The 21,462-nt window shown below is 46.8% G+C and overlaps 1 protein-coding gene across 1 annotated transcript in view; it reads right to left on the bottom strand.

The window, feature by feature from the left end:
* Nucleotides 1-21,462, bottom strand: part of LOC148017456 (uncharacterized) — a 193,581-nt gene that overhangs the window by 72,165 nt on the left and 99,954 nt on the right. The window contains exons 11-12 of the mRNA XM_087663178.1: nucleotides 1,251-1,602; nucleotides 900-1,146 (exon numbers count right to left, since the gene is read on the bottom strand). Of these exons, the coding sequence (XP_087519304.1) occupies nucleotides 900-1,146; nucleotides 1,251-1,602 (599 nt within the window). The remainder of the gene's footprint in view (nucleotides 1-899; nucleotides 1,147-1,250; nucleotides 1,603-21,462) is intronic.

Below are 21,462 nucleotides of genomic sequence, written 5' to 3' on the forward strand. Positions count from 1 at the left end.
CAGGGACATGGGCTCTCTATGAAAGTAAAACTAGAAAGATGTTCATTCTCACTCATAAGTTCCATTCCATTAGGTAACAACTGGATTTCAGAGTTAACAACTTGACTGAGGACTACAGACAAGTGGTGCAACCAATGCATCAATTGACACTCAACACCACTCCTTGTTATGTGTTTGCCACCTATGTTAACATATGCATTGTTCAGGAATACACAGTATAAGTAGTGAATGGCACTGCAAGAAAGAATCGTACATTCCTTGAAGCCTAGTCTTTTGATACCTACAGTTTCTTTTGATGCTCGTTGAAGCAATCCCAACATGGTAAGTGCTATGCTGGTGATATGCATATTTCCAATGGATGTGTTTTACCACAGTTCTCTAACATTTTTGGATAATCCTTGCTTTGCGGACTATCCCCTCTGTGACTTGATTAATTAAAGAAAAGTGGCTTTCTTTCAAAAACTAAGTAGCTAATGGCATCTAAATGTAGATATGTTAAAACAGAACGGACTATCCCCTTTGTGTCTTGATTAATTAAAGAAAAGTGGCTTTCTTTTAAAAACTAAGTAGCTAATGGCATCCACATGTAGATCGGTTAAAAAAGAAAAATATGAACTTAACATGTAAGATAGGGATTTATACATGAGTATATGTGCAAAAATGATTTCAATCTCAGAACTTGTGAATCATATGAGAAAAATAAATGAAATGAAATGATATATTAACGTCTGCAAAAGGCCAAAATGACCAATGAGACCATGAGTTACAATTATCTGTGTGATGGTACAACTTTCTGAAAAAAGAACAAAAAATGAGAATGTAACAAACAGTACAAGTAGAGAGTATTCCACAGACAGAGAGAGAGAGAGAGAGAGAGAGAGAGAGAGAGAGAGAGAGACCCCCCCAACGCTTTTAGATAGCTTATCCAAGTGGATAATTGTATATTGCCCTCAACTCTATCTTCCTTCACTGTAGTTTTCCCCTTGGCTTCATTAATCTGCATGCTTCCTTGAAGTGTGTTCTCAGTAGGCTCTTTTTTTGCCTGTATGATTTCCTCATTTTTTTCTTTTTTTGTAGGTCTTCCATTTCCACTACTTTCTGCGCATTCAATGGTATCTGGGTGGACTTGCATATTCTCTTCAGATCCTGCAAAGCAATACAGTGAGTCACTGGAACTGTTATTTTATCAGCTTTATCAACTGATGTATGTGCAGTTTGTGCAACTTCCTTGCTCAGAACTGGGAAATCACCATTTATGATAGATTCATTGTTCCTTCTAACTGTACCATGATCCACCAGCTTGTCCTTTTTTATATTAGATGATCCACGAAGGTCCATATGTGAGATGGCATATAGATTGCCATTTTCCATTTTGTAGCAACGATCACATATATCAAGAACTGTCCTATTATGTGTAACCAGGACAACAGATCTTCCTTTCAGGATTCCTTTCAAGACATGTTCGATTAAATGTTTTGCTGTTGGCACATCAACTGCTGCTAGAGGGTCATCCAACAATACAACAGGAGCTTTACTGTAGCAAGCACGAGCTAGACTGATACGTGCCTTTTGACCTCCACTCAAGTTAATGCCTCTATCCCCCTGAATTTCAGAAACAATGACACAAACGAATGTGTGGTTGAGATTTAGTATTCATCTTAAAACTTGTGCTTGTTGATCAAACAAAGTTCATGTAGTGAATAGTTTTAGGATCATTGGTGTCATTACAAGTAACCTCAAAGCAATGAAAGAGAAAGTTTCTAACATTGACATCCTGCATTTAATGGTTTAATGTGTCATGTCATGTGTCAAAAGAAAATCATTATAGCAAACTTATTAGTAAGGCTAATCACAAGAAATGTGGCAGGATTAGGCACAGTGAAGGAAATTTATGAAGTTTTTATCCCCCACTATCATGGAAAGCACCTAGCTCCAAACCTGCAGAAAGGGCTTATGCCTCTCCTCCATCAAGCTCTATTATACAGGAGCTAAGATCCTCCACCATAAACCTATGATGGATCTTGTAGATTATATGCAAACAAGGAGATCTTGCACACAATAATAGCATCACCTTTGTTATGCTCATTTTATTTTACTTTGTATCACTTGTACTTACTGTTTTGGTTCATAGGTCATTATGGCCTCTGGTAGATATTAATATGCGTTTCTTTCTTCCCGTGTCTCCTTCAAGTTTTCCATAGTAGCCTCTCAAGAGATGGTCAGGTGCCTATTGTCAGGGTCTCCTGCCCACTTCTCTTTTGGGTCCTCATGTGGAGCTTGTTAGGGTTTTTGTTTATGATCTTGTCTGGCAGTTCCAGTAAGCTTTTTTTCCTTGCCTTAAAAAATATGTCTGACTATATGGCTCAAAGTGAAGCAAATGAGCTCAACAGCATGTTTGAAGCAGAAAGTTGCCACATCACACACAAAGCCTCTAATCGTGGTTTGGATGGAATGCGCAAGCCTGTCTTGCACATGCAAAAGCAACAGTGCAACACACACACACACATATATAGTTGCCTATAAAGGATCATCATTGGATGGGACATAAGGGCAATCCATTTGGGGTTTCCACAAAGGCAAATCTTGGCAGAAATCCACAACGATGATGGGTTGGCTCAATAGAACCCCCTTCAAGTACAAATTTATTTGGAGAATGCTGGTGGGTGGTTTCCCTCTTGCTTCTACACTCTCAAGATGCAATATTTCCAAACGTTCTTACTTTGTTTGTACTACAAGTGAGGACACCTTTCGCCGTTCTCTCTTGCCTCATGGCAAGAAAGATATGGCCTCTTTTGTCCCAAGTTTGGGGTCATGTAATTGGAACTACCATGCATCTACAAGACTGGGTTTTGGAAAACCCTAATTGACATATTCTGTGAAGCCACATGTGAAGATTACTTTTCACTTTTAGCATTTCTGGGGATGCTGGCATAACTGGACCTATCCAGAATGCATTCATTTTTTATTCTCTTTCTACAGTGTGTAATCATATCACCCAACTGAGAGATCTTCTTCACTGGCAGTCTAGCATCATGCAGTATGCAGGCATCCTCCCTAGGAATGATTTGGCCTTTTGGCATGTTGCAATTTCTTCGGTTTCCTTGTCGGCCATATGGTTCAATGTTGACTCGTGTATTTTATGCTTCTAGTAATTAATACAATTGCCCTAGGAGAGGGAGAAAGAGAGAGAGATAACTGGACTCCCAGGAATGCCTTCTTTTTTTATTCCCACTCTTGTGTGCAAAGTCATATTGCTCATCTAAGAGGTCTTCTTCAGTTACGGCAGTTTCTTTGGTTCCTCTCTATTTGTGACTCTTGTACTTTTCCAATAATTAATACAAGAGAGAGCATAGAGAAAACAAATGCAAAAGAATGCAAAACTTGAATACTGATGAAATCATAACCATATACAATGTTGAAGGAGACAACAAACCAGGCCCTTGCACAAGGGTAGGATGAGTGAGGGTGCCACACAGAGAAGAGAATATATGACTTAGGAGAGAGGAGAGAGAATGAGTTTAGAGAGACAGGACTGCAATCAGTAAGAAAGGAGATGACCACGACCAAGAGAAAAAGGGAGTGATGGTGCAATAGCTAAGCAAGATGGAAAGTGAGGCTATATATAGCCAATGATGGCCTAAACTAGCCAATCAACATTAATGTTGGTTGGACCAGTGAATAATCAAGCCGCCAGCCTAAAAAGATGTCCTGTCTGAAATAGCCAATTAAGTTGCCAATATGATCAGGTCTGTTGGTGCCCACCTTGATCTGAAGTATAGCACCCAGTCATAAGTGGTCTAAAATGCAGGAAAAGAGTGATGCCTGCTGATGAAGATGCCAGAAGTGGGTGCAGCAGTAGAAGCGTAGAAGACTGCTGTAATAGGTCACACAATACAAAAGAGAAGAAAAAGAGACTACAAGAAAAGAGAAACAGAAGAATGCTGCAAAGGGAAAACTCAAATGCATGCTCAGGAAACGGAATCCATATTACAAGACATGAGGCAATCGCATACAATAATGGGTCAATGACTATGTGAACACTAGCAACCGACTCCCTCTCTCCAACAGGGCCACTATTCAGCAGTCCTACACTCCAACTGGTGGTCTCAGACTTGGGGTCCGTCTCCGATGGACGTCACACTCCGACATTGCTCTACCCTTGAGCACATTGTACACTTTTACATTCATTTACAGCATTCATTCACTTCAGAGTTGTGTTCTCTCTCTCCCTTCTTTTGTTTATGTTTGAGTTTCTCTGTTTGAGTTTTGAGTTTTGTGTTTAGGGTTTGAGTTTTTGAGTTTTGCGTTTAAGGTTTGAGTTTTGCCCTCTGTGTTTGTGTCTATCTCTTTGTGTTTCTGTTGTGGTCGTACACTCAGTGTGTCCTCAGTGTAAACCCTAGCAGTTTTCTTCACAATGGCATGGCGTATCTTCTAAAAGGTTCTATGATGACATGGCAAAGGTAGGATAGCATGGTTGGCTCAAGGATATCCTCTTAAGGGTACGTTTGCATGGGGTGTGGATTCATATGGCATGAGCAAGAATTCATCCGTACACTTAATCATGGCATGTCCATGACATCACCCCCTCCTCTAGCAACAAGTTCCATGAGGAGCGGCTTGGTGGTTTGATCCAAGTTTCATTGGATTCCTCTTGTGAAATTCTTTTACTTTGAGAGATGCTCTTTGGAGATATTTTGCAAGTTCCCAAGTGCAATCATTGATGTCATATTCTTTCCGGTGAACAAGGTATTCCAATCGATCTCAGGAGATCCTTGAGTCTAAGACGTGCTCGACCTCGAGTTCTTCATAATCTTCAATCTGAACAGGTGGTGGGAGAGATCTCTCTCCCCTCAGTGGTGAGCTATGGTATGGCTCAAGTAAGGAAACATGGAAGACTGGGTGGATCTTCATGGTACTAGGAAGTTGGAGTTGGTAAGCAATTGGGTTGATCTGGGCTATCATAGTGAAGGGCCCAAATATCTGGGCTAGTTTGCATAGTGCTTGTATTGATTCTGAGCCTTTTGGATTTGTTGCTTGAGTTATTGGTGTATATTTGCTAGGTGTTCAGCTTTATCTGGAGGGGCAGGGTTCTTTACTTAATTGAAGAGATGTATATCCATCCTCGGATGCTAGCCATAGTTTGCAAAGAAAGGAGTTTGCTTGGTAGATGCATGGACACTATTATTATAAGCAAACTCTGCAAAGGGCAAGAGCTCAAACCAATCATTCTAATGGTAGTTGATGGTACAACAGAGATATTTTTCCAAGACTTGATTTGTCCATTCTATTTAACCATGGGTCTATGGATGATTGGCTATGGATAACTTAAGTTGGACTACAAGGAGGTTGCAAAGGCTCTCCCAAAAACTAGATTTGAATTGGGGACCCCAATCATCACTGATGATGTCGTCTAGGAATCCATGTAGCCTAAAAATGTATCTAAGGAAGAGTCTAGCGATAGCTAAACTTGTGATGGTCTTGGTGGTAGATGAAATGTGCCATTTTTGTGAACCTATCTACCACAACAAAAATAGAGTCATATTTGTCTGATCTAGGAACATTTGTTATGGAATCCATGGACAGAGAAGACCAGGGTCGCATTGAAACAGGCAAGGGTTGCACGAGACCATGTGGTTTGTGATGAGGTACCTTGGCCTTGTTGCAATTATCACATGATTCTATATATTCCTTAACTTCTTTCTATATCTGGAGCCACTAAAAATTTCTTGAAATAAGCTCTAAGGTCTTATTAACTCCAAAGTATCGTGTTGCTGGGTATCATAGCATTGTTGGAGTACTTGGAGTCTCGACTTTCCTAGATGTAAAGTAGATCCTTATAGTATAACAATCCATTAGTTTTCTGAAACCCACAAACTTCATTTTCTTTTCTCTCTTGATTTTTTCTCTTAACATTGTTGGCCAAATCATCACGCGGCAAGGCTTCGTGGATTAACTAGATCAAGGTAGGGTCGTCTTAGTGACAACTAGAGATGGCTGCTAACAAGAGGTGCTCTCGCTTTAGTAGCATTGCTCATTGTTGATCAAAAGCTTCTTCTCCCTTCTTAGGTGCCAAGTAGGATTTTCTTGATAAAGCATCCGATTGGCATTGTTGGCATCCTAGGCGATAGGTGATAACAAAGTCAAACCTAGATAAGAAGTTACTCCAACGGGATTGTCTTCAATTGAGGATGCGGATTGTCATAAAGTATTCTAGATTTTTGTGATCTATATAGACGATAACTTTATGGGCTGCACCCTCTAGATGATGATGCCAAGTATCAAAGGCATCTGCAATGGCAAGGAGTTCTCTGTCATGGATCTCATAGTTTATCTCTGGAGGGGAGAACTTCCCTGAATGGAATGCCACTGGATGCATATGACCATGATCTCCATGCTAGGACAAGATAACTCCTAAGGCATAGTTTGATGCATCGGTCTCCAAGAAAAATGGCTTGGTAGGATCTAGGTGGACTAGGATTGGGGCAATGGTAAAAGCGGTTTTTAGGATCTAGAAGGCCTTCTTGGCTTCTAGGGTCCATCAGGACTTTGAATTTCCTATGAGTATGGTGAGTGGTGTGACTATCTTTGAGTAATCCTTGATAAATATCCTGTAGAAGTTGGCAAAGCCAAGGAAACATTGGACATCACGGACACATGTGGGTGTCTGCCAGTTAAGAATAGTCTCGATCTTCTTGGGATCCATGAAGATTCATCTCTGGGAGACATTGTACCCCAAGAATTCCACTTATGTCTGATGGAAAAAACACTTCTCAAGTTTAGCATATAGTCCTTTTTCTCTGAGCTTTTCTAAAACTAATTTTACATGGTGCTCATGCTCCTTTGGATCTTTTGAGAATATCAATATATCATCCAAGTATATAACTACAAAATCATCTAGATGCTCTCGAAAGATATCATTCATCATATGTTGAAACATTACATGAGCATTGGTGAGACCAAATGGCATAATATACTCGAAGTGACCATACCTTGTGCGGAAGGCTGTCTTCCATTCGTCTCCTTCTCTAATCCATACAAGATTGTAAACCCCTCATAGATCAATCTTTATGAAGATCTTGGCTTTTCCAATGCATTCCAAGAGCTCTAGTATCAACGACAAAGGGTATTAATTCTTGAGTGTTATCTTGTTGAGTCCTCGATAATCCACACACATTCGAAGTGACCCATCTTGCTTCTTCATGAACAAAATTAAGGCTCCAACAGGAGACTTCAAGTGCCTAATGAACCCCTTGGCTAAGTTCTCATCAATGTTATTGCGTAGTTCAACTAGTTCATCAAGGGATAGCCTGTAGATGGGTCCAAAAGGTGGTTGAGCTCATGGAGTTCTATAGCACAATCATATGGTCCGTGTTCAGCCAAGAGATCTACATTCTTTTTTTCAAAGACATCTTGGAATTCTTGATACTCGCTTGGTAGCTCGACTGACTCATCCTTACTAGTTTCTTAAGCTGGTATATGATATATCATGTAGGTCAATTCCTGCCGTGCTATGTGCATAAAGGTTCTGGCTGCTGTGCTATGTGCATAAAGGTTTTGGCTCCTAGATATACCATCTTTCCTTGATTTTCACGAGGTGTAATTTTTTGCTTAACCTAATCAATTTATGGGTTGTATTTCTTTAGCCAAGGCATCCCAAGGATATTGGATTTGTAGGACTGGATATGACATTAAAGCATACACAAGATTTGTAATCACCAAGAGTTACAATGAGTGGTCGAGTTCCCTTGGTAATATCTCTAGATGCTAGAGGTCTTTCATCCACGACTTCAGCTATCGCAAGATTGGTCTTTGGAGTACTGGATTCTGGTATCTATTCACCAAGCCATCATTAATGAAACACGCAGAGGCCCCGGAGTCGACCAAGGCTTTTAGGGAAAAAGTATTTCTCAGTAGGACCATCTAGACTATGACAAGGAGAGTTTCCATGGGTGTGGCTAGGATCAAGAAACCCTTTCTTATATCAAGGTCCGGTTATACAGTCTCATTTACAACTAGACATCTTCGTCTTCCTACTCGGGGATGGTTGCACCAACTCTTGGGGTTCTTGTCCACTTATTTGGGCAATTTAGGGTGATGTGTCCAGGGTTTCCACAATATAGACATAGATGATTCTCTTCGTCTTTGCTTTTCTTGTGGGGTCAAGGTTTGGAATTTGGTAGTATCTATTCGAATCGGTTCGGGCTTAATTTCTTCTTTGATTGGGTCTCTGATTAGGGCTAGGTTCCACTGGCGAGGCCTTAATTCTTCTCGCTTTTCTTGCTTCCTCTCAAACAATCTATTATCACATTGGATGGCTTGCATGATATAATCGTTGAGTATTTTTACCTCAAGTATAGTGAGTATAAGGTTCTTGTTGTCATCCGAAGACCCCATCTGAATTGGTTGATAAAATACTCCTCATGCCAAGTGAGATCACAAATTAACTGCCTAAATTCGGATGCATAAGTAGAGGCAAGGCGGTTACCTCGTCATAGCTTCCAAAGTTTTGCTTCTGCTACTCAACCAATGTCTGCATCTCCGAATGTGGAAGTGAGCTTGCAAAGAAATGCCTCATAGTTATGAAGTATTGACATATTCTTTCCAAGATTGGGGCGAACCATGATAAAGCTTGACCACAAAGCAAAGTCCCAATAAATCCCACCTTGGAAGCATCATCTAGATACCTATCTCGTTGCATGCAAGTATAGAGCTTTACTTGTTGCAGAAATCCCCTGAACTTCGAACCGCTCACCATTGAACTTCTCTAGCATACTGATTCTGGGTTCTCTTGTTGGGGGTTGATAAATACGTGGAATCATCTGATCACTTCTTCTGTTGCCCTGTGGCGAACTCCCCACCCCCCCGCCCACTATTGTTCCAGTGCGCCAGTCCCCCCACCTCTCCCTTGCACCGCCCTGCCTTACCTGTCCACCACCATCGCACCCCCTCCCCTACTTCTCGTCCTGTGAAACGCTGCCCCCCGCCATCTCCCTCCCCCGTGGTGCTGCCATCCCCCGCGCTGCCCATCTTACCATACCCACCCCCTTGCTACCATCTTATCCACCCCCCGCCCACCCTGCTGTCCCCCCCCTCCACCGATGTGCTGCCTCCGTCCGCGGAGTCCAATAACCCCCCTGCCAAAACAGCAACTCCCCCCCCCCCCCCTCGCCATTGTTCCCCCCCACCCTCCAGTTGTTCCCTCTATCTACAGCAACTTTCCCCCCTCAGGTAGCACCGCGACGTGATTGGTAGTTTTCTCAGAAGGGACGCGCAATGGAAACCTCTGGTCAAACGCTGGCACACTCAGCGAGTACCCCCCAGTCAAATACCTTGCGTGTCGTCCTCTCTGAGGAGCAGCTCTTAGCCGTCCAAGCTAAGGAGCTGAAACTAAAGGAAACAGCAATTTATGGTCAGGTAGTAGGCCATTCCCCAACCAAGGCCCAGCTTCGGGACTCGCTTCACTCCACACTGCGCATAGGCACAGCGTAGATCGTGGAGGCGCTCCTAATGGGCCAAGCAATTTTCATGGTCAAGCACAGCTCAGCAGACGCAGCTCGCGACTTGCTTGCCAATTCACCATATGCGTCCACGAAGGGGGTCATATACATGGTCCCTTGGTACAGTGGCTTTACTATGGAGGCATTTACACTCCACAATAGGTTTCTTCGGCACCCGGTCACCCTTCTTTTCCCCGGCCTGGCGATAGAGTATCGCTAGTTGGTGGAAGACTTTGGACGGCTCTTCGGCACTATCCTTCCCGCGTCCTTCGCAGATGCAGTGACTACTACAGGAGTTCCAAAGGTACGGGTGGCAGTGAAAGAGGTCAAGAATATCCCACAATTCCTAGAGATTGAGGCGGGTGGGCACTCCTTTAGGCAGCAAGTCATTGTGACGGGGCAGCCAGGGCAATGCCTGCGCTACCACAACTTTCGGCATCATGCAGCAGGTTGCACGCATTTCGAAGCCAAGACGGCTCTGTCGACAGGCCCGCAAGTGGACGCTGACGGCTTCATACAGGTCCAAAGACGACAGGGAGGAAGACGGCAGGGGAGGCGCAGCCAGCGTCTCAGACCCAGCCTCAGCAGCAAGGAGTAGGTGGGCGAGCGACGCCCCCTTGGCAAAGCACTCCACAACCCCCCCTGCCCGCCCCACCCAGCAAGACCACAACCCCCCACATCCACCACCCGTGCAACAGACTACCTCTCCTAAGTCCCCACAACCCCCACACCCACCTCCCTCCACATCCCATGACCCCCCCCCCCCCCGGACCCTAGCCCACAGCCCCCCATTTCCAGGGCCACCAACCCCCCCCCCCCAACACCCGCCACCTACCTCCGTACATCCCACCATCCCTCGATCACCCTCCCCCCCACCACCCCCCGTACCGAGCACCCCCCAGATTTGCACCTGGTTCAGGTGATCCCCCCCAGACCCTCCCCCCCTCTTCCCACAGGAGGTGATAAGCCACACACGCCTACATCCTCCTCGCACCAGCAGTCCTCCCCCTCCCATACCACCACTATCTCATCCACCCCTGCCGCCCGTCACACTTTCCCAAGACAGGCACACCTGTTGCCACAAGAGTTCTTCCGCAGTGGCCCATGGTCCTATTTGAGAGTTGCGAAGCGCGGAGAGTTCCCACTACCTCTAGAGGTGGGGATCTTTGTGGTTCGTAAGTCAAGGAGGGGCAAGGTCCATCTACTAGCACCACCAGATGGACCAAACTACGCCTTTTTTCTTCAACCCTCTCACTCAGGGGAGTGGACGACGACATAGATAGAGGCAGAGTTGAAGAGTCAGGTGCTGGACCACACCTCCCAGTGGATGGGAGAAGGACTAGCATTGTTTGCACAGCAATGGCCTGGTTGCATGATGGATATTAAGTGGTGGGCCGGTGCCAAGGTTCCTCACCTGAGCATTATCTTTCGAGCCCCTCCACAGTGGAGAGCTCCAAGGGATGTGATCGAGTGGCCCCTGGCACAAGCAGCCCGTTTCTACCAATGCACAAAGTCCGGACTCTCAGCATGGCTAATAGATGCATTGATAGTACCACTTGGAACATCTATCCCCCCTATGGTCCAGCCGGGGGCCACCATGGGGGATTGGAGTTCGTTGTGCAGACTGGCGGCACAATGTACTTGCATGCCTCATAGCTTCTCCTCTTCATCAGCAGCCTCCACACCGAACAGATGCCTGTTTGGTACGTCACAGGTTTTCCCATGAGCTTACACCTTGCATCCTGGGGTGTGAATAGCCTCCACTACAGTGGGGCATGTGGTTCTAGGAAATTGATTGTTCAACACGAGCTGCAGCTTGCGCTTGCCAGACGGATCGACATCTTACTTCTACAGGAGCATAAGCTCACCCCCACCCAGGCCCAACGGGTAGGGAAGGTACTCCCACGTAGCTTGCACACTTACTAGGAGCACGCCATAGGTGCCCACGGCAGGAGTGGAGACATATGCACCTCTATTGATTCGAGTCTTACCGCTTGTGTACGAGACCACGGGACGATAGTGGCAGGGAGAGTGCTATGGATCAGATTGGATATTGGGGACTCGTGCTTTGGAGTCCTTAATATCTATGCCCCTACGGAGGTTAGGGCACACAGCAGGTTCTGGGTGGAGATCGCAAAAGGACTCCCAAAGGTGGACTCCTGGATTGTTGGAGGAGACTTCAACAACTTGGAGGCTTTGGAGGACCAGCAAGGCAAAGGGAGAACCTACCAAGGCATGGCAGCCGGAGAGGAGCAAGAGGCATGGGAGGTCTTTCTACTTGCAGTAGGAGCACGCGATGCCTGGAGAGACCTTGCCTTTCACAGGAGAGAGAGGTCGTTGGACTTCTCTTGGGGATACAAGCGGCTAGGTGGAGTCCTGCTGGAGCGGTTGGACAGGTTTTATGTGGGAGAGTGGGGAGGCTGTCGAAGAGGCTAGATTGGGTAGTTAGTGGGCACCACGTTGTCCAATCATTGCCCGGTTCTCCTTACACTAGATCCCCCAGCATCTGCCCTAGTTACACGATCTTGTCGGATCCCTGACTCAATCTATAGGAGAGAGGAGGTGACAAGACAAATAGAGCAGATTTGGACCAGAGAGTGGGGCAAGAGGGACCAAATCGCAGAGGAGGTTGTAGAGGTCCTAGCTGAGTCGAGCAAAATTTGCCAAGAGGTAGCTATACAGGCCACGCAGCAGAGGTGGGAGGAGAAGAGAGCACTCTGGCGGGACCTTGCAGCCACGCAGAGATTATTACAAGAGGTACCAGGGGATCCCACTCTCCATGCACAGGAGGTGCACAAGCAAGCAGCCATTGCTGGACTAGAGGACATGCGCTCAGAGTTCTCTTTCCGCACCTCAGCAGCTTTCAGGGCGCGGAAGGGAAACACGATGTGCAGAGAGTTTTTCCAGGTGCACCAGCCTCGCACCTCAGGAGAGTAGATACGCAGCCTCCGAGATCAGTATGGGAGAACCCGTTCTAGCCTAGACAAGGTGATGGAGATTGCCACCGACTACTACAGTCGCCTCTTCCAACAAGAGACAGCCTCAGCTAGAGGACTGCGATGTAGACAGCAGGTCTGGGATAACATCCCGTCCCTCGTCACAAAGGAGATGGGACGCTCCCTCCTAGCCCGCCGAAGGAACTAGAGAAGGCTTTCCATACACAGGACGGGCCAAAATGCCCGGGAGAGAATGGCCTCTCTAAGGCTTTCTTTACTACCTTCTGTGAAGTGGTGAAGGACCCCCTACTTATGACCTTTCAGGAGATTTTCACTTCAGGACAGATGCCAGGGAGTCTTTCAACAAGCCTTATCAGTCTTCTCCCCAAAGGAGGAGACCAGTTGGAGCTTTCCCAGTGGAGACCGATCACCTTATTGTCTGTGACCTATAAGGCGCTAGCAAAGATGATTGGTAGACAACTACGCCCAGTGCTTCCAGACATCATCCATGACACACAAACAAGCTTTGTCCAGGATAGGAGCATCTTGGACAATGTATTCACCTTCTTTGAGGCGACAGAGTGGGCCCAGCACAGTGGGTAGAGATTGGCCGTACTACTCTTGGATTTTGAGAAAGCCTATGACAGGGTGGACTGGATTTCCTAGAGGGCACCATGGTGAGGTTGGGTTTCCCCCAGGCTTGGATTTGTGGTGTCTCTGCACTTTACAGATCGACCACCAGCAGGGTTCTCATAGAAGGTAGGCAAGGGGAGGAGTTTCGGCTGGAGAGATTAGTCCGACACGGCTGCCCCCTAGCCCCGTACTTGTTCCTTCTCTTTGCAGAGGCGATGTCTCACTTTCTCAGGTCACGTGTGAGCGGATTACGTAGCCTCCGACTTCCAGTAAGAGAGGAGACCGAGTTGTTAGCCTCAGAGTATGCAGATGATATAGCGCTCTACATAAAGGACGACGAGTTGATACTAGAGAGAGTGAGGCTGGCTCTTGAGGTGTTCTGTTCTGTAGCGGGAGCAAAAATCAGCTGGCAAAAGTCGGTTGGTTTCCTCACAGACCCGGACTCTAGCACGGAGTGGGACGTTCACCTAGGATTTAGATGGGTGAGCAGAGGGCAAACCGTCTGGTACCTAGGATTCCAGGTGGGACTCGACATCACTCCCGCCCAATAGTTTCTTCCACCCCTCGATTCTATTCGGAAGAAGCTAACCTACCAGAGCGCGGCTCACCTCTCACGAGCCGGCCAAGCCCTAGTGGTTAACCAGGTCCTCCTAGCGACGGCCTGGTACATGGCCTCGTGTTGGTTCTTTTCCTCTTCCTGCGTAATGCAACTTCACCGCCTAGTGCGGAATTTCCTTTGGTCAGGATCAGACGGCTCCAGGGACTCCAAGGTCAAGGTGGCATGGGCGACCATCATACGACATCGGTCAAAGGTAGGGCTTGGGATCATAGACCCAGAGTATCAGAGTATGGCCCTCTTGGGCAAGCTATTTGTCTACGGCCTCACACCGGGAGGGCAGACCTGGAAGGTCCTATTGCAGGAGAGTCTTCAAGACTGTAGACCGAGGCTTGGCGGTGAGTGGAAGCCGTCCTTGAGATGGATCTTCACGTCAACGGAGATCACCTCCCCCCCCTAGATCACCCTTTCTACGCAGCTTGCTCCGCGTGTGGCAGGGCCTCCATAAGGCCCTAATCCAGAGCCCCCCAAGCTGCCAGGAGGAGATACACCGTCAGCCGGTGATTTGGAACCCCCAGGTCAGGGACCGGGAAGGGACACAAATTGGCAAGCGCCCCCACATCCAGTGAGCTGGTTGGGAGACTGGCCCAACTCGTACCATCAGGGCATGGCGGGAGGTGTACAGGATGGTGTACGAGGACGTGCTACAGCAAGTACCAGGCTGCCTGCGAGGAGTGGAGCTAAGGAGAAGGGAGATAGACGCAACAATACCTCAGGAGTGGCTTACTCCCCCGATACGAGAGCCGATAGAGCCCGGGGAGGTATGGGCCGCTAAGTTTTCACCAGGAGGCATCCCTCTACAGGTGGCAGGAAGAGTGGATGGCGCTCCACCTGGGACCTTTTTCACAGTACAGGAGGGGGGGCGTCTGGCTCTTGACAGAGGACAGCAAGATGAGGAGATAACTGTCCCTTCATGGAAGAGGATTCGGGTGATTGGCCTTCAGGGGAAGACATGGTGCCTGGACCCTTTGGTCTTTCGGCAAGAGCTCAGGGAGTGGCGCCTATGGATCTGGGAAGGACAGCCACTTGATGAGCTGAAGTGGGATCCAAGAGAGTGGCTTTGGCCAGCCACTATGGTCGCCAAGAAGCCAACGAGGTTCCTGGAGTACACCGCCAAGATTGGCAGACACGTACTGATGCAGGAGGATATGGATTGGGCGCGGTCACGTAGCAAGCACTGGGCGGAGCACAGCATCACGGAGCCGTTCCGACAGACCTTCTGGTGCTGCCTATGGGACAACTGGAGGCCGAGGAGGGTATCGTATTTTTTATGGCTAGTGGCACATGGAGGCTTGGCAGTGGGAAGCTGGCTTGCCCAGATGCAGGAGGGAGTTTATAAGTGCTCCACACAGCAGTCTATGAAAACCCCAAAGCACTGCCTTTGGTCATATGAGGCAGCACAGCTCGTGTGGAGAGGAGTATGCCACATCCTTTGCTGCATAGCACCCAGCGTTGGATGTATCTCTTGGGGAGCTTTCTGCTAGCAGGCGGTCAACTAGGGCCGTCACCTTTTGTATGAGGCCGGGATGCAAGATACGATATTCATTATCGAGATAGGGTCGTGCGAAGTGGTGGGTTTAGAGGCTCTACCCATCTACAAGGTACTGGAGCCCACAGCAAACCGCTCTGAGGTATGGGAAGCCATAGGGAGTCTTACTAGTTGGTATATCTGGAAGGCGCGGTGTCAGGTGGCTTTTAGCGGAGAGAGACTTTCAGTACAGGCGACCTTAGCAGAGCTCTGGACCTCCATCATCCACTCCCTTCGATGCCGATGGAATCGGGTGCAGGGCAAGTCCAAGGCCCGTCAGGAGCTCCAATGTCATTTCATGCACACTTGGGGCGGCCAGGACCTGTTCTTCGCGATGCAAGCAGGCAACCCCAGATGGCAATACACCCCCCCTCCATGGCTTTTGCCCCCATCCCCCCAGACCGCCTTGAGAGGCTTGTATATATGATGAATCAGTGACTTCTCATCAGCTCCAACTTGTCTGTTGAGCATGAGTACTCCGTTGTAATCTGTTTTTTTGAGTAATATAATCAGACACATTTTACTTGCAAAAAAAATAAGGTGTTCTATTTGAAGTTACACTTGTCGTTCATTCAAGTCTTGAATTCGATTTTTTGGAGATTTTGAAGGGAGGCCACGATTCTTCGAAGGGTCGCCTCCATGCTACTCAGTAGGGCTAGAAAGAAGTCTTACCAAACTATTATGGAAGCACTAGACTATGCTCAAGAGGCTAGACTAGATGCAAGATTTGTTACAAGAATTTTGATTACAAGATAATCCCGCATAGGTGCACAATGTACAATGATAACTTAATAAGATACGGAAAATCCCATAACCCGAGACCGTAGGTATAGACAATAGGATTCGATAGGATATGAAGGATCCCACAACCGGGGACCATAGGTATAGATACAAGATATCAGAATTACAAGATCTCCCCCGATAGGGATGAACAAGATACAAGACAACAGGAGTATAATGGAAGACAAGACAACATTAGATACTGTGACTAGACAAGAAATAAAATTGGAACTGGAAGTTACTTATTTGGAGGTCTCGACTCCGTGAGCTCCCAAGATTGACATTAGCAAGATTGAGGAACTCTATGGTGAGCCCCTCCTTCTATAGGTGTGGAGGGTGGCTAAAGATCTTCTAGAATATTCCATGATGACATCATCGATGATACAAGCGATGACGTGGTATGTATTCTAGAAGGTTCTATGATGGCATGGCAAGGGTGAGTTCGCATGGTTGGCTCGAGGATATTCAGTTAAGGGTGCATTCGCATGGGGTGAGTATTCATATGGCATGAGCAAGAATTAATCCATACACTTGATCATGGAATGTCTATGCAAAGGCTATGGCTACTGCAATCCACATTCTTAATCGATCCCCTACTTCCACTATTGTTGGTATGACCCCTTATGAGGCGTATTTTGGATCTAAGCCAATGTTTCTTATTTCAAGGTTTTTGGGTGTGACGCCTATGCTCACAACCCAAAAACACAACATGATAAATTTGAAGCGGCTTCCAAAAGACAAGTATTTGTGGACTATAGCTCGCAATCTCAAGCTTACCGATTGTATGATCCTGTAAAGCATTATATCTACACGAGCCGTGATATTCGATTCATGGAAGTTCCAGCCTTTGAGGGGGGTGAGAAACACCCTGTTCTTGGAGATCTCAGTGATAACTGGGCACCAACGACTATCCCTCTGCAGCCTATACCTCTTAAGGACTCTTGTTTAGATAAGGAGCTTAGTTCTCAGCCACTAGACTCACAGACTGAGCCGCAGCAATCGGTGAACCTTCCAAAGACTTCAGTAGATGGAGAGCGGCAAGGCAAGTTTCGATCTCCTTCTCGTTGGGTTCGTGACACTCTTCGTGATACAAGGATTGAGAGGGTCCCTGCGGAGTGGCAACCGCAGGATGACCCGTGGCATTCTCAAAGGAACTAGGCACACTACACCGAGCTTGTGTACACTACGTATTGTTTGATGACTCATGCCATGCAAGCTTGAGAGCCCACCTCTGTGAAGCAAACTTTACAACATGATCATTCACGGAGAGCAATGGAGCAAGAGCTGAAGTCGATTGAGAGGAATGGCACTTGGTACCTTGTGTCTAGGCCTTCTCATAAAAAGATCATTGGAGTCAAATGGGTTTTCAAGTCCAAGTACCACAGTGATGGCACATTGGACAAGCACAAGGCCCGCCTATGCAGAGCTTGTGCCTTAATCAACAGTTTTGGTAAAAAGTCTGTGCCGTTGTCCTTGTCGTGACTCCCTTTTATAGGGTGTTACGTATGAGTGATTGCGAGGGGTCCACCATGGGCCTTCTCATTCACTTCTTTAGAGCGACATTGGTGGAGGCACACACTTGTACAGCGATCACAGAGACACAACGTGCACATGTTTTAGAGATAACAGAGAGGAGATGGGCGTGGATGCATAAGCCCACCCATGGTTTTGCCGCATTGGTACATCCGGCTTACAAGTCACCAGCGGTCATGGATGATAGAGAGTTCCGTTCGGACCAGCTTGCTTATTTGACTCGTGTGGTCCCTGTGGATGACCACAATGCAGTGCTGGAGGAGCTAGGATGCTATGCAAATCAAAGAGGGCATGTGGCTTTTACTTCTCCCACTTGTTGGAGGAGAGACTCACTTGTGAAGCCTTTATTTTAGTGGCAAAACTTTAGATATGCACTGGAGACCCTTCAGCCCTTAGCCATCAAGGTCTTTGTCCAGGATTGCTCTTCGGGTGCATGTGAGAGAAACTAGAGTGCCTATTCTCTCATTCACACAAAGATTCGCAATCGGCTTAGCTCATGACAGTTAGAGCGGCTATTCTATTGCCACACTAACTTACGCATGATGAGAGCTATGATGAGCATGGGTAGTCCAAAGCAGGTAAAGTTTAAACACTTAACAATAACATTTAAAATTTGTTGTAACTTGTTTTAAAGTTTGAACTTTCAAGTTTATACTTTACAATTTAGACTTTAGCATTTACAATGATCACATCTTACATGCATCACTGCATTGTGTAGGTGAATGTTGATACATTCAAGTTGATGAGCGACACTCTTCCGAGTAACATCAGGAGGTGGACGAGGAGGAGATGATTTTTGCAAAGCTCTATAGAGAGCTTATAGCAACAAATACTCATGACACTTGCAATCAACGTGCTCATGGGCAAGGAGTTTGAGTAGGTGGTAGCAAGGGCATGGTCATTCGACGCCTCCATCATCGAGGACGGGTGGTTCGAGTGTCTTGCAGACATATGTAAGGCAGGGCTCTAGTAGCTCGCATCCTATGCCTCATGATGACATCCCCCCCTTGCCTACACAACCGCCACCTAGGGAGCCATCATTTGATGATGATGGTAATCTCATCAGTGAGGATAGTATGAGTGTGTCTCATCATCCGATGCCGAAGAGTCATCTTTAGACTCTCTTGATAAGCAGTCGGATGGTTCTAATGATGATGATAGTGATGCCTGATCATAGATTCATAGGTCTCTCTCTTTTTGGTGTCAGAGATACTAGACTGTAGTTGTATTGCATGTTTTGCACAACCCATGCGACCGCGAAGGTCACCCTCATGTATTCATCTTATTCTGTAATGAAATGGCTATTTCCACTTTAAACATGTATTCTATGATCTAACATTTAATGATTTATGGTTTTTGTCATTTAAAAAATCGCCTCTTTTTTTTTACACAAATATCGCACAGTACCTTATAAAATCATAAGGTGCCATTTAGTATCATATTTTATCATACCATACCGTACCGTATTGTACCTTTGGTACTTGACAACTATGTGGCAGGAGAGTTGACTACCAAGAATGGGGTGCAACAAGCAAGTCAGTGTGGTGTTGAGCAATAGGCAACGTAGCTGAGGTCGTGTGATAGGATAGCATGGCAATAACCAAAAGAGGGGAGGTGGATTGTCATGGAAGTTGGTCGGTGGCAAGTTGGTATGACCAGCATCACTTCAGGGGTGGCTTTCCTCAAGCGCCAACTAGCATGAATAGGAGCTGTTGATAGTATATAAGTGATGATTTAGAATAGGCTTGTAAGAGCTGGAGTCTCAGTTGACATGTGACAATCAACAGGCAAAGATGGCAATACAAAGTGTGCAATTGCCAATGAAACTTGAGCCAGCACAAGAGCCAATGGCTCATGGGGCAGGCAACCAAGTGGGAGGAGCTCAATGGCGATGGTTGGTGGCAAATAATCACGAGCAATGGCGAGCACAATGAACGAAGTTCGCTCTAATACCACTTTTGACCTAGGCGTGGAATGATTGTGCAATTAATTTAATGGAAAATGAATGAGAATGAGAGAATTAATCGATGCACAACAATACTCGATCACAAATAAGTAATAAATTAATGTGAGAGAGAGAGAGAGAGAGTATATTAACGTCTCTAAAAGGCCAATGTGGCCTATGAGACCAAAGCAGTACATACAATGATGGTGTGTTTCTCATCTGGAACGAGAAAAAAGATGAAAAACATGCCTATAAGACTGAAAAAGAAATGAAATAGTGTCCTATAAAAGGGAAACATGTCAGTGATCTGAAAGTGAGAGTAGAGAAAGGAAAACTCTCCATCAATGATATGTTTATTCTCTAGGGAGGTGTATCTCTGCATGGCTGAGGCGCCTCGGCATCTATCTCCTGTGGCGCTCAATGATGGCTTTAATTTGTCTGTGGTGTGGATGTCTAGGCCTTCGTCCGGGTGGACGTGGGCGCCTAGACCGGCTAAGTGCCACTACTCTATCCAAAGGGACACCTACAGAAGATGAGGTCCAATGATGTACTCCTGTAGGCTGTGTGGCAGTAGTAGTGGTATCTGCCATACTCTGTCGTGTATCAGTGAAAAAGTCAATGATTGTTCTCTGTCTATGTGAGCCGAGCTGTGGGGGCCTCCTACTCCTTAGAATTGTTGCTCTGCGCCTCTGGAGCTCCAAGAGGAAAAATCCCAAGCATCTCTGATCCTCAAACTGCATGATCCGTCTCAGGGGTCCAAAACCCTCTCGAAACAGACAGTGGTATCTACCTCATATGTCATAATATACAGTGCATCGGCAGATGTAGTGTTCCTCTGTCTCTGGCTCTCTGTCGCATAGTGGGCATATGCGTTCTTCTGTCTGTATACTCTCCCATCTGCCTGTCTCAATCCTCAGGTGGTGGGATGAGATGTGGATCTAACCAATAACTATGCGTAGTCCATGAGGTAGCTATGTGTCCATGTAATTGGGTCGGGTGATGAAACCATCCTCAGATACCTGAAGGAAGTGGGTCTGGTAGTGTGCCATCCTCGTGCCATGGGGGGAGGGGGGTCGGATCCAGGTCTTCTCCGTATCTAACTTCAGTATGTCTGCTCTGATCACATAGTTTAGCTCTGATCGGCTTAGGTCATGTAGGGCAATCTAGGCTATAGTCAAAGGGGGGTAGTCTGTCAATCTGCAGCCCATGTAGACTCATCCATGTACTCATCTGAGCATACCAACAGTGTCTGTCACCGTCTGCTGCTAGTTGTCTAGAAGAGGCCAGGGCTAGCCGTGGGTATCTATCTTGGGGGAGCTCCCATAGTCTATGTATAAAAGTCACTGCTTGGACCAAGGCCTCAACCACCATGGGTGATGCTCCCAACTCAACTCTGATAATCTCATGTGGGGTCGAGCTCTTCGCTCGTATCATGCGTGAGATCATCATGACCAGTGGTCTTTCCATATGCTCCCATCCGTCATAGTATTCCTTCTCTGGTCCATCCTGGTCTCCCAAAGGCTGTCTCGTGTGAAAGAGACTCGGACCCCAAATAGCTGCCCCATATAGGAGTGTGGGTGCAACCAGGGTGTCAAAAAGCCACAGTTGTGAGAGTGCGCAGCAGAAGAACATGAACACAGAGGAGAGGAGAGAGAAAGCAGAGAATGAAAGAAGAAAGTCTGCACTGACTGAGATGAATGCTGAATACACTGGAATGGACAGAACAGTCCCTGCACGCAGCCCGGAGCATCAGTGAGGGAACCAGGACAGACTGGAAGCAGTGGCAGCACCAATGCCGGAGACGGAGACGGAGGGAGCAGTGCTGTACCTGCAGAGAGCAATGCTGGACTGACTGGGGGGGCTGATATAAATAGCCCCCAGGCCAGCAAACTGGCCGACCAGCCAAACTGGCCGACCTGGCCAGATTTGGCCGACCAGCCAGATCTGGCCGACTATGGCCAGATCTGGCCGACTGCCCAGAAAAATGGGCAGTC

Source organism: Lygodium microphyllum, chromosome 22, assembly GCF_053477565.2.
Source record: "Lygodium microphyllum isolate KBCC chromosome 22, Lygodium_microphyllum_v1.1.10, whole genome shotgun sequence".
NCBI lineage: Eukaryota > Viridiplantae > Streptophyta > Polypodiopsida > Schizaeales > Lygodiaceae > Lygodium > Lygodium microphyllum.